Below are 15,632 nucleotides of genomic sequence, written 5' to 3' on the forward strand. Positions count from 1 at the left end.
TTCGTTCCCTGGTGATGTGCCGTCTCTCCTGAAACAACGTCAGTGTATGCTGCTCTGCCCCACGTCCATTTTCTGTTTCGGATGAGGGGGGCGGGCTCTACAGGGAAGAGCCTTAGTATCGTCCAAACCCTATTTCCTTTTGACTTTGCCGTTGCTGCACCCCGTTTTTAGGCCCCCCCCCCTCTCCGTGTTCCCCCTCTTTCCCCCCCTTTTTTTTTCCACCCTCCAGTACGCAAATCTACTACTGGCGCCCCCCGCCCCTTCTCCACAGCTTCTCGACGGCCCCCCACCCATCCGCATGCTGTGCACATGCAAACAAGACCCGAGAGCGTCTCTGCACGACAGATTCGACACATGCATTCATCTGAATATGGGGGGGGGGGGTGAACACACGCATATGTATGTGCATGCGCACCTAAAAAACGAAGATAGCGATTGTTTGGAGGGGGGGGGGAGAAAGGGAGAGGGAGAGGTAGCCAGAGCGTAACAGTAGAGGCCACCGACTCTCCCCCTTCCCCGATAAACCTCTCTGCAGCACATCGCCTACGAGGGACGATCTTCGAGCTTCAAACTTCCATGCGGTGAAAGCCTCCCCCGAAAAACACAAAAAGAACTCCGCGTGACATGTCCGCGAAGGTATTGAGTCAGCGCTGTTAATCCTGCTTCTGTACGGAGTTCTTCTTGGCTGTGGTTTCTGTTTCTTCTCACACCTGCATTCATCAAGGTAGGTAGTCCTTATGACTCCTACGTGAGGGCGTCAACGGATACTTCCCGTCCTCTACTTGTACCTAGGGCGTGCTCATGTGCTTGCTTGCTGCGCGTCTCCCCCCCCCCCCCTACCCTCTGACCCCTCTGACCCTTTAGTCCCCTCCCCTTATTCTACCCTCACCCAACTTGCCTCTCTCGTCTCTTTGTTTTTTGTGTGGTGCCCTCTTTTCTGTTCAGCATATATTGTACGCCGCGCTGCTGCGATTTCGGTAGCAAGGAGAAGAGAGTACGGACATGGTTGGTAAGCGCCCCCATGGGCGTGGGCGTGGTGGTGGTGGTGGTGCTGTCTCAGTCGCTAAACGTTCTCTTGCACAAGGCAGCAAGGTCACGGGGCGGCCCACCCCTTCAGTCACTAGCGTCGGCAGCGAGTCGCTTTCTGCGCTCGTACAAGGTGAAGGCAACCGTCGCCGTGGCAATACTTCTGCCACCGTCATGGCGTCTTCAGGAGGAGATGTGGAAGAGGATGTGACATTTGTTTATCGTAAGCCACGAACACGGCTCACAAAGCAGCTGAATAGCGCAGACGGGTTGGCGGGGGCGGCTGTCCCTGCCAAGGATGCTGGGGCAGGCGCGGGCACAGCCGCAACTACCTCGGCTGCCGGTGGCAGCACTTCAGAGGAAGAGGTGATTTCGTTTTGTCAGCGTGTGTGCAGCGATATCAACCGTGTCCGCGCTCTCTCCAACTGTGGCGTGTCTGGCGGGTCGTGGGAATCCGTAGGCCAGGGTGGTGGATGCGCCCTGTCACAGGAGCAGCTATTTAGCTGCAGCGTAGACCGCATGGAAACAGCTAGACGTGCACTACACAACTTGAATGATCTCCTCTATTCCCCTGCCGACACAAGTGCTGCAGCCGGCGCACCCTGCATCGGCTACCCGTGTTGGGTGCGCCCAGAGCAGTACGCGGCGGTGGTAGCTCTGGCGCGAGTTTGTGAGGCCGCCGTGCCGGTGCCGCTTCCGTCGATGCTGCGCTTGTCTCGGCCGAGCGGTGTGTCTCCGGAAGGAGGGAAGTGCTTCCCAGGTCGTAAAACGCCGCTATTGTGGACTATTCCTTTTACAGCTGCTGGTGCCAGGGCCAGAGGTGCATCGGTTGCCCTCTTAAATGCTGCCGCCAAGGAGACTGGGTCAACTGGAGCCCAAGGAGGCGCAGCGGAAGCAGAGGGTGCCAGTGAGGCGACTATTGACCTTGTTCCCTCGCCAGTGTTGTTCGCCGATGTGCAAAAACGACACACGTGTCTCCGTCGACTCCATGAGCTTCAAGTCGCATATGGCGAGCGCATCCCAGCATTCCGCGCCGCGTCAACTTTTGAGGATCTGCGACACGTTTTCTTTGCGCACGACGCGGCAGCATGTCATACGCTAGGCTGTATGTGCCAAGCTTGGAGAGACGGCCCCTGCAACGCGGCGCTCACGGCTGATGTATCCAGTTATAGCCCTGCTCTGCCCCAGAGCAACACCGAGTTGGCAAAGGTTCTATCCTGTTTCCTCGGCAATCCGCTTGTCCTGGACACTCTGCTGCCTTTTGTGGGTATAACCGCCCGCTACCCGCAGGAGGAAGCGCTTGTGCAAAGCTATGTTGCGGCTCTGAAAAACACGACCGCCGTGGAGGCGGCCTCGTGGGGCCCTCTGGCTGCCACCGCGTCGTGGCGGTGCACGGACGGCCTCTACGTGGTACATCACGCCTCTCGCGTTCACGTACTGCGGCGACTCCTCAATGAGGCCCAGTTGTACGGGCTGCCGCTTTTTTTGCGGTCTATTCGAGCAATGGCGGGCAGTCACGTCGAAAGCGGTTTTCCTTCAAGCGCGGCAGTTGGGGGGTGGCACCGAGCGGCTGCACTAAAACGCGTGCAGAGCCTGTATGCAGATCAGTTCTTCCTCACCCCCGACTGCCTTGACCCGGATCTCTTCTCTCAACCGGACCCAATGCAGGCGCAACTGGTGCAGGAGGAGCTCGTCACGCTTCAGCGCACGTACTGCGCCTTTTGTCTTGTTGTTGGGGAGGCGGACGAGGTACTAACGTTTGTGCACCAGCACATGCGGTTCCTCGGCAGCACGTGGCAGCAACGGATGAAAAAGGAAGAGGAGATGTCTCCGGCGTTGGCCTCAGGGGTGAGTGCGGTGCCTCAAAATGGCCGTCGCCCCACTGCCGCAGATGTGACCGCGACCGAATTGTGCATCGGAGAGACGGACAGAATTGGCACAGGTAGCGCCCGCGCACCTCTACGTGCCCCGACTCGATGTGATGCACCGACAGACCCGCTGCGCCACTACGTCATTCGCACAGTAGACGCCGCGCGACGTCATCAGCGCTCCAAAACGGCTTCTTCCCCTACCGCAGCCTCGTCCCCTGCCTTCAGCCATGTGCAATGGATTGAACGCGGAGGCGCCAATCGTTGGTCGCCCGACGCTAATTACTACGGTCTTGCCTATATGGTGGTTCTGGAGACGGAGGAGGAGTGGGCAACGGAGGGCAATGGCGTTCTCGTGACGGAAGGACTGCTGCCAGAGACAGCCATTGTGACGAGCGAATCGACCGACACTGCGGCTTTGCGCCAAGCTCGTGTACCGGCGTACTGTGTGAATGCAATGCTTCAGCTCTGTCGTACCTAGGCGGGGGAACAGCATTTTGCCCTGGAGAGAAAAAAGGGGGTTCACTCTGTGTGCCGGTGCGAGGGCGTCTGTTTTCTTTGTTGCTGTGTGTGTGTGTGTATTTGTGTATGCGAGCATTTGTGACTTGAGCACAGATACACGCAGAGCGGGAAGGAGAGAGAAACATACATGAGACATGTGCCCCGTGCCCAGGCGCACGCGTAGTACGAAAAAAAAGCTGATATGTGAACAGAACAAGCCAATGATCTCATGCTGTCAGGTAGCCCCCCCCCCCCTCCCTTTCCTTCTAAAACGAGAGAGGCATAACAGAAAAGTGCGCAGAGAACACGCGGCCTTGCCGCGCTTCATGACTCTCATCCGTGGCATCTGTTTTTTTTCCATACATGGACATCTGCCCTCTTCAGGGCCCTGCTCTCCACTGGCTGAGCGTGTCTGTGGAGGCTATGGAGTTGTCGGCGTGTGCGGCATCGCACTCCACCTCACCCTTACTCAAGTCCGCGCACGGCAGACGTCCGTGGGGAGGAGCTGTGTCAATTCGTTGCACTGCTATCGAAAGTGGTGAAGCAACAGTAACGCAGGGTGTGCTTTCAACGAGCGATTGGTCATGCACAGCGCGCTGTTGTTGCCTGTACGTTGTCTGTATGGGGTGGTGGGGGGGGGGGGTGGGGCCTTTTTCTATCTTTGTCTCCAGTCACTCACTTCTCTACGCATCCAAGCCTCTTTCGCACCCTCTTTCTCCCTCTTTTGTTTCTCGTGCGCTTCCTCGGGAGTCTCAACTACGAGGCACACTCGCAAACCAAAACACACACACACACACACACACACACACACACGTCCCAAAGGAGATCAATCAACACGTACCGCGGCAGTCTCTTGCAGTACGATGCAGTGCACATCCCGCCTGCTGGGCGGGTACATGATGTATCATCGCAAGTCGATGAGTACCATGCGCTATAGCAAGTGGAAGGGTGCACGCGGCGGGCTGAGCCACTTTTACAACCGCACCGCCATGATGGAGGAGGTGCCAGTGAACGTCCCGGTTTCTATCGTGGATCGACGTATGATGGCCTACGTGCATCGATCCCGCCTGCGCCACTTCCAGCTGTTCCGGTCCTACCAGCAAAAGTCGAATACGACGGAGTGTAAGCTACGCGAGGGTGAGTTCCTTCGTCGCCGCTCGCACCGAATGTTGCAAAAGTCTTTCATTGCGTTCATGCAGTTCAAGACAATGAAAGTACTTGAGGAACAGGCGAGGCTGGTCTCCCAATATGGGCAAGCGTCGGTGAACGCTGCACTTGGTGACCCGCAGTCCACGGTTGGCGATGCGACACACGAGCGGAAGTACGCAGCAATCCGTCGCAGTGTCCAGACACTGCCCAGAATTCAGTTAGTGCCGAAACACGTGGCCACTATGAAGCAGATCCACAACGATCGCTTCAACTACCGCTGGCGCGTCAACTAGGCCCTGATCATTTCACGCGCTTGTGTGCTGAGGACGGGGAGAGGGGGGAGGGGGCGGGGGGAAGCTCACGTGCGTGCGCGCGTTCATGAACGCCGCTGTACTGTCCACTGCCTCGGCGCTGTATTGCTGGGAAGACTTGTAGCGCCCGGCTGTTTCCAAAAAAAAAAGGAATGGCGCGGCTCTTCTTACGTGCGGAGAATCTTGGGTTGCTTTACGCATCCACACGTGCACGTAAGTCGAAAGGTGGGCTGGATGTTGTTGTGTGTTGGTCCTCTGCAAAGACAACGCGGACATTCATTTTTCTTAGCTAGTTTCCCCCTTCATGGTGCTCTACATCCTCTTCCTCTCTTTCCTTTGCCCATCCCACCCAGATGGCAGCGAGCCATATACCACGTCGTTTGAGGTTGCACAGGGGGGGGGAGGGGGTTTAAGGCCCCACTATGTGGGGAGGCCGCGTCGGTCTCTCCTCTGTATCTTGTCCATGCCAGACCAAATCTGGTTGAGGTGGTCAGACTCCAACAACGTAGCGGAACCAGAGCAACCATCACTGCTAGACGTCGCCAGCCAGGTCGTTGGTGGCGTCACGTCTTTTTTTCAACCTGCGTGCGATAGACGGCAGCATCACATCCATCTTGGACAAATGCGTCAGAAGTCTGGCGGATGTGTCGTGCGCAGCCCCCTCCATCCATTGGTGGTGGATCCTTGGCCATCCGGAGTGGGGGATGCATTGCGCGAACACTAGGATGCTAAGTTTGCCATGCGATGACCCGCGAGGCTACCGTTGGGCAGCGTTTGCGGAACAGACCATCTTCAGTGGGTGGAGGGGGGGGGGCGTTGCTCCAAGTCGTGCGCACCGGTGCTTCGCACGCCGCGTGGTGCACTGGCGACGCATCAGGTAGTGATTGGGCTCGACTCATCGGTTTATATGACACCATGGTCATGTTAACCGGAGTGTTGTGGATTCTCCCCTTCAGGCGCACGATTCGGTGGTGTGTCTAGCGTCATCGGCCATTTGGGGGGAGGGGGGAGGGGGCGGAGGAAGGGAAGGGGTTATCCCGTGTGTTTGTCCTTTCAGTGCGTGGGCACCGTTGATCCGATGATGACGGACACAAAAGAACCTGAAAGAAAGACTGAGCTCATCAAAAGGGGGCGATCTGTGGTGGAGTACACACGAAGAAGAAGTGCAAACGCCTGCGTTTATGCAGTATTTGCCCAGTTGCTACCCAAGGGAATCCATGGGCTCTTTTTACAGAGGAGGTTGATGAGGCCATCTTTGTATTCTGACGGACTACATGGTGTTGTATATATGGAGGTACATAGCCGTTCTCCCGCGCTCTTGGCGGTGGGAGAGAAAGGGGGGGGGGGGAGGAAGAGGAGGATGCTCATGCGTGTAAAAAAAGCTTTGAGGATTTGAGGAGAATTTGTTGACGAGGGGACCAGTCGGCCATCCAGGTTTTCTCTCACGCTCTCGCCGCTTCTACCCACTTGGCTGTATTTTGCCCATGTACTGCCCATTCTGCTCCTCCTGGGACCCCCTGATACTCTTTTTGAAACTTCAACGTCGCTGCGTATTTCCTTTCTCTGTCCTTCCGCCTTCCAGTCTTGCATCATCATTCGGAAAAGAAACAGGGAGAGAAAGGAGGGAGGCACATTACTTCTCTGAGGTGAGTGTATCTGACTGTTTTGTGGGCTGAACGTTGTGCTCGTCCATCCCCCCCTCCTCCTCCTTCTTCCCGCTCTCTATGCGGTGGAAGTACTCTTTACTCTTTTGTACTTCCTCGTGGCCAAGGGTCTATTTGCGCTCCCTCTCCCCTATATGGCGGACAGCTGCGATGCCAGCCCACTGCCCCCTCGCACGGTGCTGAGGGCAGAGCAGGTAATTGCGGCAGGGCGTGAGGAAAACGTTCTTCAGATGCCGTCGCCCATCTACACCGCCATCTTCGTGGATGCCCATCACGCACTCATAGGAGCTGGAGGAGGGGGGCAGCGATTTGGCATGCCGAATGTTGCCCTGCTGCTGCGCGTGCAGTCCTTGTGCAGCGTGCCGAAGGTGACCACCCCCTCCGCCATTGCATCCACTACGCCCTTGGCGCCTTCCGGAGTCGTGCCCCCGGTGTGGAGCTTTGCAGGGGCGGTGGATCTCGGCCCAGACGACATTCCATGGTGCACTTCAGCTTTTCTTCCTTTCGAGGCAAGTACACCGAGCGGGAAAACGGGCAGCGGCTCGTCGACTGAGCCGGCAGCACTGGACTGGTCTGATGCCCAGCGGCGCATCCTCGACGGCCTGGTTGGATTTGTGGCGCTCAGCAGCATAACATCCTTCGTGTTTCTCGGGGTTTATCGTGGTCCCGAGCCGGCAACCCCAGGAGCTACAGAAGCTTCCGCATCCTCTGGGGGCTGCACGCCCGCTGGCAGTAGCGCAGACATGGGGTCTCGACGCTACCTTCGCCGACTGGCTCGCATCGAAGTGCCGAGTGACGCAAAGAACCCAGACAAGAAACCCATCGCTCTGGTCCAAAACACGCTGCTGGTCTCACATGATGAGAATGGCGTGCTTGTTTTTTCTATCACTGATCTCGTGCCGGACAGCTTTGAGGACGACGATGTCGACGCGTACACGCGCAAGTACGCCGATCAGATTTTGAGTAGCGTTCCTGGCTCAGGGCTGCAGCGACGCGTTCCACGTGTGCGAACCGAGGCTGTGCCGGTGGCCTCGTGGCAGCTGCCGGCGCGTGTAAATGATCTGAGCGTGAATCGAGTGTGTCTCGTACAGGCTGACGCGAGCAGCTCAGCGTCGTCCGCGTCTTCGCAGCCCTGTAGGGCACATCTGCAAGAGCATCTCCTTGTAGCTGCGGTTTTGCTGGACAAAACGCTGGTGCTGACCACGGTGCGCTTGCGGCGGCGATACACCAAAGCGCGTAGTCGCAAGCTTTCCGCCACTAATGGGGCGAGGCCTATTAATGAAAACACGCAGGGGGAAGCCAAGTCTGATACGGAGGCGGTCATGTCCATGGGTACCGCGCTGACTTTGGGAGGGGATGCGCTGCCGCTGCCGTTCAAGCTGCTCCCTTCTTCTCTTCGTCTTGTGCGTCTCTTCGGATGGGGCGACATCGACGGCGCCCAGCAGGCGGATATGCGGCGACGCCTCACGTGGCAGTCTCTCCAGGCGGGGGGTGCAGTGACGCACGGTCCGCTCTGCAGCGTTGTCGTGGTAGCTTACAACTCCTTGGCGAATGAGTCGTATGTCATTGACGGTATGGTCGAGTTTGCACCGCTAACATCATTGGACTCATCCTCCTCTTCGACGAACCGTGACAGGCCACTGGGTGTGAAGGTGCAGTGGTCGCGAGCCGACCCATCCCCTTCCTTGAGCGACGCGATCACTTCGCTGGCCGTTTGCACGGACGGACCACCGGCCGAGTATGCCACTCGCGTCTTGGCAAATCCTCTCGGCGCTTCTGTCCCCAGGCATTGGATTGCTGGGACGGTGGAGGGCTGGGTCGCATCTCTGCGTCTAACCTCCGGTCACGGGCAGCCGCACCACTGGCAGGCGGATGAGATTCGCCCTTCAAGTAACAAATTTGTGGCGCGGCGCTACCCAGCGCTGCACAAAGAGCCCGTCTCCTGCGTTGCCGTCTCCGCAGAAAACGACGTGTTGAGTGCCGACATTGCTCAGAATCTGGCGCTGACAACACTGCCGTACCTTGTGCCGTGCGCGCATCCCTCGAGGACGACAATGCCATCGTCAAAGGTACTGAGCGCCACACCTATAGTGCAGCCCCGCTTGGCCTCTTCATCCTCGCTGTTCCCTCCATTGGGGGCGGCGTGTGGTGGCCGTCTGTCTTCCCTCACGTATGCATTGAGCAACAGCTCGCTGTCGCTACGCATGGCCTGGTTCCTGTTGATACCCTTTGCTCTAGTGCTGTCGGGCATGATCTTGAGCTTGAAGCCGTAAAGTGCCCCCTTCCACAAACCCTCATGGAGTGCCTTTTTTATTCTCCACGGCATCCAAGAAGCTCTGTCCGTGCGCGCATCGGGCCACCATTCGTGGCTCACCTGAACTTTTTGTGGTTCTGTGTGCACTTGTGTTGCCACTAGTGTCTTCCCGGTGCTTGCTGTTGTGTTTACGTCACGATAGTTGTGAAGTGGATGAAAAAAAAAATGGTGGCGTGCAAAAAAAAGGGGGTGCACTTTAGGCATCATGTGACCTCAGACGGAACCTCCCTCAACCGTGAGTCCTCTTTCGATGGATGTTGTAGACGGGGGGGGGGGAGGGGGCTGGGAAGCAGGGTGAGGGGCATACACATGCGTGGCGTATCCCGCTCTTGTATTTTATCTTTGGTACTCTGTCATAATGCGCAGGCGACCACAGCTGCCCCGCTATCCTATTTCCCTTCCACTTTTGCTCCACCATGATCCCCACTTGACGGCACTCACTCGCTCAACCGTTCTCCTCTCCCCCTTCCTCTATCCCCCCCCCACCCCTCTCCAATACATACATATACATACATACATATATATATATATATATAGAAGCGCCTGTCTTCACTGGTTTATCTCAGGGGGTGCGAATCAGGACACAGAAGCGGGGAAACACAAGGGGAAAACACAAAAAGCTACTTCACCTGTCGCCCCTTCTCCAGACAAACTGCCTTACTTCATATTGTTTATCCACCAACTCTGCCATCATAGCGAGACCGTGGGGTGGGGGTGGGTGGGGAGCCGGTGGGGTTCACACAAGACATCGTATATATATATATATACATACATAATATACACATTATAGAGAATTTCTCATATACATCCACGCTAAAACGCTCACGCCTAATTTCTTTCCCCCTTGCTGTACACGCACGTAAACCTACCCCAAACACGGTCCCCCCCCCTCTGCTTTCCCCAATATTTATTTTAGGTGCCTTAGCAGGGATCACGTTCCTCACGAGTAAATAGCCACTCGAATCCCGTGCCTGTGGCGCCTTCTTGTACTCCCACCTCATCACTTTCTGAGACAGCTCTAGCACCGCCTTTTTGTTTTCTTCGTCATCCGTCTTGCTCCCTGATTACGAGCTGGTCTGTTTTTTTCTTCTCAGTGCATACAACCTTCATCTTCGGTCACACGCACTCGCCCGCCCGCCCCCCCCCCCCTCCCTTCTTCCCCTCAACATATACATACATTCACGCTCAACTTTGCCGCCGGCGCAGCACCTAGGAGGGAGGACAATGATAGTGGCAGAGAACTACCGCATCAGCGAGATCCGGCGCTTCCTCATTCTCGTGGGAGGTGTTTGTGCCAGTATGTGCATCTCGACCTTGTACGGCTTCAACATCATCAGCAACAGGATGGTGGAAATGTACAGCCTCAACAGCGCAGAACTGACGACCATATCCACTGTCGGTATCGTTGTTGGGTTTGCCAACTTCCCATTTGGTGTTCTACTCGACTACTTGGGCCCGAAGTGGGTGTGTATTTTGGCTTGCACGCTGAACGCTCTCGGAGCGCTTCTTTACGCCCTTGCCTTCAACGGGAACGTTAAAGGGACCGTCCCGACTCTGTCCGTGTTCAGCGCGATTATGAGCCTCGGCTGCTCCTCCTTCGATACGGGCTCACTGATGCCGGTGCTCGGCAATTTCCCACTCACAAAGGGCCCTGTCGTTGCCATCATGAAGACCCTCACCGGACTCGGCGCGTCCATCCTTGCAATGATCAACTACAGCTTCTTTCGCAAGAGTGATGCGCACTACATGTTTTTCATGACGACGCTAGTCATTTGCATGGGCAGCATTGCGATCGCTTTCATTCGCTTTCCCCCCTACCACATCGTGCAGTACGAGAAAACACGTGTGCCGGAGAGGATGCAGGTGCGCCGCCGCCTGACGGAGCGCGCCTATTTGACTCAGGTCCCGCCGATGAAGCGCTTTTACCTCGGGTTTGGTATAATGGTTTCGCTCCTCGTGTACCTGACGGTGCAGTCGCTCTGTGTCGCCTACGCGAACCCGAGCGACTCGGCGCGCATGGGCAACACGATCGGGGTCCTGGTTCTTCTCGTATCCCTGGTCTTCATGGCGGCGCCGTTCCCGCTCCTGGGCGGGATGGATAAGAAGCCGAGCAAGGATTTCCCCGACTACCCAGCGGACGAGGCTCCGAGCTCCGAAAACGACGATGTGAAGCGTGTGCTACAGTCGACAGAAGCAGAGGTGGCGCAGTATCGGTGCGCGTTGTGCGAGCATCGCATGGAGGACGAACACCACCCAGTCAACGTCGAGAAAAAGTGTGCGGACTGCCCCGATTCCGGTCCAGCGCGCCTATTTGTGGACTCCGAAGACGCGGCGGTGCTGCAAGACGAAAACAAGGCGCGGATGCTGATCTCCGACCAGGACCCGCAGTACCAGACGACCTTCTTGCAGAGCCTCCAGCGGCCCGACATCTGGCTGTGCTGGTGGAACACGATGGCGACCTGGGGATGCGGCATGGTCATGGCTTTCAATTCAGCCCAGATTTATCAGTCACTCGCAAACAATAAGTACGAGAAGAAGACGAACACGATGTACTCTGTCATCATCAGCGTAGCGAGTGCGCTGGGCCGGCTGTCCATGGGTATATTCGAGCACGTCCTCAGCCACTATTCGTCTGAGAAGCGCCACGTCATCACGGTCGTCTTTCCGGTATCGTCCATCTGCATGGTGATCGGCCTCATCTTTCTGTTGGCGCTTCCCCTAGAGTCAAAGGGCATCGTCGTTGGCTTTTTTACCGTTTCCTTCGGGAACGGCTTCAGTTGGGCCTCTACGGCGCTGACGGTGCGTGGACTCTTCGCCAAGGACATTGGTAAGCACTACAACTTTATGTACGTTGGTGCCTTCTTCGCAGTCATTGCGCTAAATCGATTCGGCTTCGGTGAGAACTACGATCGTCAGGCGAAGCGGCAGCGCGATGCTGACCTGGCTGCTGGCAGGACGCCCATCTACCCCCGCTGTGCCGGGAAGGAGTGTGTCACCACCAGCTTCATCATCCTCGTGTGCGTGAATGCTACTGCGATTGCTGGGAGCGTGTGGTTGCACCTGCGCTATCGCAGATTTGTGCTCAGGCACCGCGCCGAGAAGGCTGCTGCTGCGAAGAGGTTTTGGCCATGCCAACACGAGTCGGAGAAAGTGCAGCAGGCAGCTCAGACCTAGGCGCGGAAGATGGGAGCGGGGGCGGGGCCCCACAAAGAAATGCCGTAGCGCATTTCTGCGCAGTCCCCTTTGCGCCTCTACTTGTGTGCCAGAGGTGTGTGGCAAGGGACGCGTGTTGGGTGACTCAGACGTCTTTGGTTTATTTCACATTGGGCGCTGTTTTCATTCTGTTTAGGTGATATCTTGCGGCCCCTCTGCCACGTTTTCTCGGCGCGTGTCGGCGCGCTACTCCTCTTTCTCTATCCGTTGTTGGGCGCTTCTCCGAGCTCTGCGGGATCGAAAGATGCACGCACCAGCGTTGCGCCTGCAGGCCTCTGGAAAGGGTGAAGCGAACAACAAAGAGAATGGAAGAGGTGCTGAGGTGCGAGGACCCAAGAAAAGATGAGCGGGAGATCAGGGTGTGGGCAGGTGGCAGGTGGCAGGTAGCGCGTGCCCGCTGCGAGGACCTTGAGGAAGAGACTCATTCCTGGGCTAGTCTGCTGAGGTGCCCTCTTGCCAAGGCCTGCGTGTAAGGTTGTTTGTGACCGCTCTCCCCCACACCGTGTTTCGCGCCTCACCCGCATATCCCCCCCCCCTCCTGCCGTCTGTGCTCCAGGAAATTCGCACACATGGGGTGAGGGGAAGCTGGAGCCCGGAAGCAACAACAAAAAATGCGAAGCTTTCCTCGACAAACGCGTCCTTATCTCCCCTCTGAGTGGGGAAAAAATCTTCTTTTAGTTTTTACTCTTGCATTCACTCTCGTGACGGTTTGACTACCCCCGTCAAATTTGGTTTTGCGTCTCGCTCCATTAGTAGAGAATTTCGTTTCCCCCTTTTTCACGCGCGCGTGGCTTTCCCCTTCTTTTTTTCCCCTCCTTTTTTCCTTCTTCCATTCCCCAACTTATACCCTTCGCTGGTTCCCCCCCACCACCACCACCACTTAAACACACACGCGGGTAGAGATGGGGAAGGGGGAAGGCGCACGTCCGTCTTTTGGTGTGTTCCACGTTTTCTTTTACTGCGTAAAGTGCTGGAGGCATAGTGCGCACACGTAAGCGCTGTAAAAGAGGAAGCCCAGTTTAAGTCGCAGCGTAAAAGATCGGATTCTCGAGCCTACCCTCCACCGATCTTCTTCGGCAAAGCCTTTTTTCTTTTCAGGGCAGGAATTAATAACCCCCCCCTCCTGCGGTCTTTTATGTGTGTCCCCCCTGTGTGTCTGTCTGTGTGTGTTGGTTCACCATCTTTTAGGCCACCGCGTTTCTGATGCGTGTACCGATTTGTTCTAGGCAGTGCGCATCACCAAGAATCTCTTCATTCCACCTGGTGCTGTCTCTTTCCTCCCTTCCTTCCCCCCTCTCTCTCTCCCTCCATACACACGCATACGCAATCGTATACGTAGGGAGAGAGAGAGGCACGTAATCGCTGCTCTGATTTGCTTTTTATTGTGGAGTGCAACTTCAATTTTTTCTTTTAGTCTTCCTCTTTGTATTCACGTTTCATTTCTATTTCTCGGCGACACTTTTTCCCTCTTTCCGGTTACCCATTTTTTTTTCCTGGACTTTCCGGTTTGTATGCCGCACATCCGCCCTACTCATTAATGACGTACCCCCAAAATCCAGTGGGATTAAGGTGGACACTGTCGGGCATACAGGTGTCATACAATATGCACACTGCATATGTGCGCTCGCATTTGTGTTGTTTTGTTGAGCATGCGTCACTCGTGGTTCAAAGGCTTTTCACGTCCCCTCATCTGCGTTTCAGCCTCCACTCGTGTGGCATCAGCCCTTCCCTCGTTTTGCCCTTCAACGTTTTCTACCATTCTACTTTTCCAACGGAGTCAGCTGTCCGTGCAGAGCGCCGCCCTGCACGGGCAGCTGGTCACGCCCCCGACGAGGTAAAAAACGGACTGCCCAGAATGGAAGAGACACGCCGAATTCAGCGAACAATCCATGTGTCTCGCAGCGTTTGTCGACTTGCCGAGCACCTTACAGTGCGGCACAGATGAAGTCTCAACCCGTTCGGGACTATCATGCCCCCTCCCTCTCCCCCCTCTCCCTTTTTTTTTCTTTTTAGAGGGATTTGTTCGCGGCTATCAAGGTCAGAGGCGAGTCTCTCTTTCCAAGCAGCCATCGCGTTTACTGTCAAAGTATGGGAGCTCCTCCAGATGGGGTGAGGGGGGGGGGACTGGTTACGCCAAGAGGGGTACATATAAGCTGGTAGGGATGATGTAACGCGCTGACTCCCACGCCTCTTGGGTGGTAATCGCCCGCGCGTAGCTCAATCCAGTTGGTCTCTCAATTCACTCTGAATAGAAGACAGTTGGTAAACTATGACACATGTGCAGCCTCTCACCCGTTTCCGAGAGGAAGCCCGAATCGGCGCCATTCCGTGCTGCTCCTGTCGCCGGTCTCAGACGCCACGCCGACATTTACAGGGTCCGTGATGCGGGGGCTGCTAAGGGCAGCACTCACGTTGCGGCGGCGGGAAGCGTTTCATCTCCAAAAAACAGGGGGGGGGTCGCTGAGTTCATGGGACGAGAGCAGATAATATTCACTCAGCACTCCGTGTCCCACCTGTGCCCGCTTTTCAGGCCTGCCACAGCAGATGGCACACAATGGCAAGCTGATATGCCGATGGCGTGCCCACCGATACCCTCGTGGCGTCGAGTTCTCCGCGGGTTCCTTTCCTGCTCTTCCCCAGCGTCTCCGCCGCTTCATGTTCCTTCCCGGAAGGCGTCCGCTCTAGCATCTTACATCGCCGTGATGCGACGGGCAGGCGAGTCGCTTGGGGTTCAAGAAGCTCCTCGTTGCACGCCATGCTCTTGCACACGATGCGCTGATTACATTGCTTCGACTCGCGCTGCGCCAGCTTTCCATGTCAAGTGTCCATCGCTGTACTCCTGCGCTTCTCCACGGCCGACTGCATGGCCTACGCGCGCTTTTGCGCGCAGGCGCGCGGCTGTGTGCGCCCTGGCCCCCTCCCCCCATCGCTCTCTCTCGCTTCCCGTCCCCGCCCGTCTGGACGCGCACCCACGCTTTCCCACCAAAACGCCTTCGGGCCTGAGGGAGCGGCGACATGCCCCGCAACCCCACTGCGCACGTGTGCGTTGGCGCAGCAGACCTGCGTTTGCGCTCGCCGACTTCACTCCTGTGCTTCTCAGACATGCACACAAAGGCGCGGGCGGTCATGAAACGCGTGCTCGGCCTCGACCGCAGGGGCGGTGCAGCTGTGATGCGACGACGGGTAGGTGTGCCTGAAGTGGCTTCTGGGTATATACCCATAGACTCGCTCGTGCACCGTGAGTCTAGAAAAGTTGAATCTTGCTTGGAGGGGCGGATATATGTTTTTACGTCCTTCAACAGGCCGTCCCCCACCGTTAACCTCTCTGCCGTCTTGTCTTTGTGCTTCCGTTTTTCCCTGTCCCCCCCCCCCGTTTTCTAGGAGCGATGCCTTCACTAGCTTCGCCGTGCATCGGTGAACGACTCAGTCGGGAGCTTCAATTTAACCTATGCAGGGGGAGCTCACCAACGAACGCCTAACCGGAAGAGTACTACCTCTCCCCTTTCTTATACCACCACCACCACTAACCTCGACTTTTTTGTGTGTGTTTCTCTTTGTGCTTCGAGCTTGTACCTCTTCATTTTGA

The 15,632-nt window shown here is 56.6% G+C and overlaps 3 protein-coding genes across 3 annotated transcripts; all 3 read left to right on the forward strand.

Moving 5' to 3' along the window:
- Nucleotides 1-1,002: 1,002 nt before the first annotated feature.
- JKF63_00514 (uncharacterized protein) lies at nucleotides 1,003-3,375 on the forward strand (the record flags this gene model as incomplete). Its single annotated transcript, XM_067896565.1, has 5 exons — nucleotides 1,003-1,831; nucleotides 1,877-2,166; nucleotides 2,215-2,878; nucleotides 2,915-3,282; nucleotides 3,322-3,375. The coding sequence occupies 5 exons, from the start codon at nucleotides 1,003-1,005 to the stop codon at nucleotides 3,373-3,375; spliced, it is 2,205 nt and encodes a 734-aa protein (XP_067752722.1).
- Nucleotides 3,376-4,258: 883 nt separating this feature from the next.
- Nucleotides 4,259-4,837, forward strand: JKF63_00515 (uncharacterized protein; the record flags this gene model as incomplete). Its single annotated transcript, XM_067896566.1, has 1 exon — nucleotides 4,259-4,837. One exon carries the CDS (start codon nucleotides 4,259-4,261, stop codon nucleotides 4,835-4,837), a length of 579 nt encoding a protein of 192 aa, XP_067752723.1.
- Nucleotides 4,838-6,653: 1,816 nt separating this feature from the next.
- Nucleotides 6,654-8,792, forward strand: JKF63_00516 (uncharacterized protein; the record flags this gene model as incomplete). The annotated part of the gene is made up of 1 exon (XM_067896567.1): nucleotides 6,654-8,792. One exon carries the CDS (start codon nucleotides 6,654-6,656, stop codon nucleotides 8,790-8,792), a length of 2,139 nt encoding a protein of 712 aa, XP_067752724.1.
- Nucleotides 8,793-15,632: the final 6,840 nt, after the last annotated feature.

Source organism: Porcisia hertigi, chromosome 36 (assembly GCF_017918235.1).
Source record: "Porcisia hertigi strain C119 chromosome 36, whole genome shotgun sequence".
NCBI classification, from domain to species: domain Eukaryota; phylum Euglenozoa; class Kinetoplastea; order Trypanosomatida; family Trypanosomatidae; genus Porcisia; species Porcisia hertigi.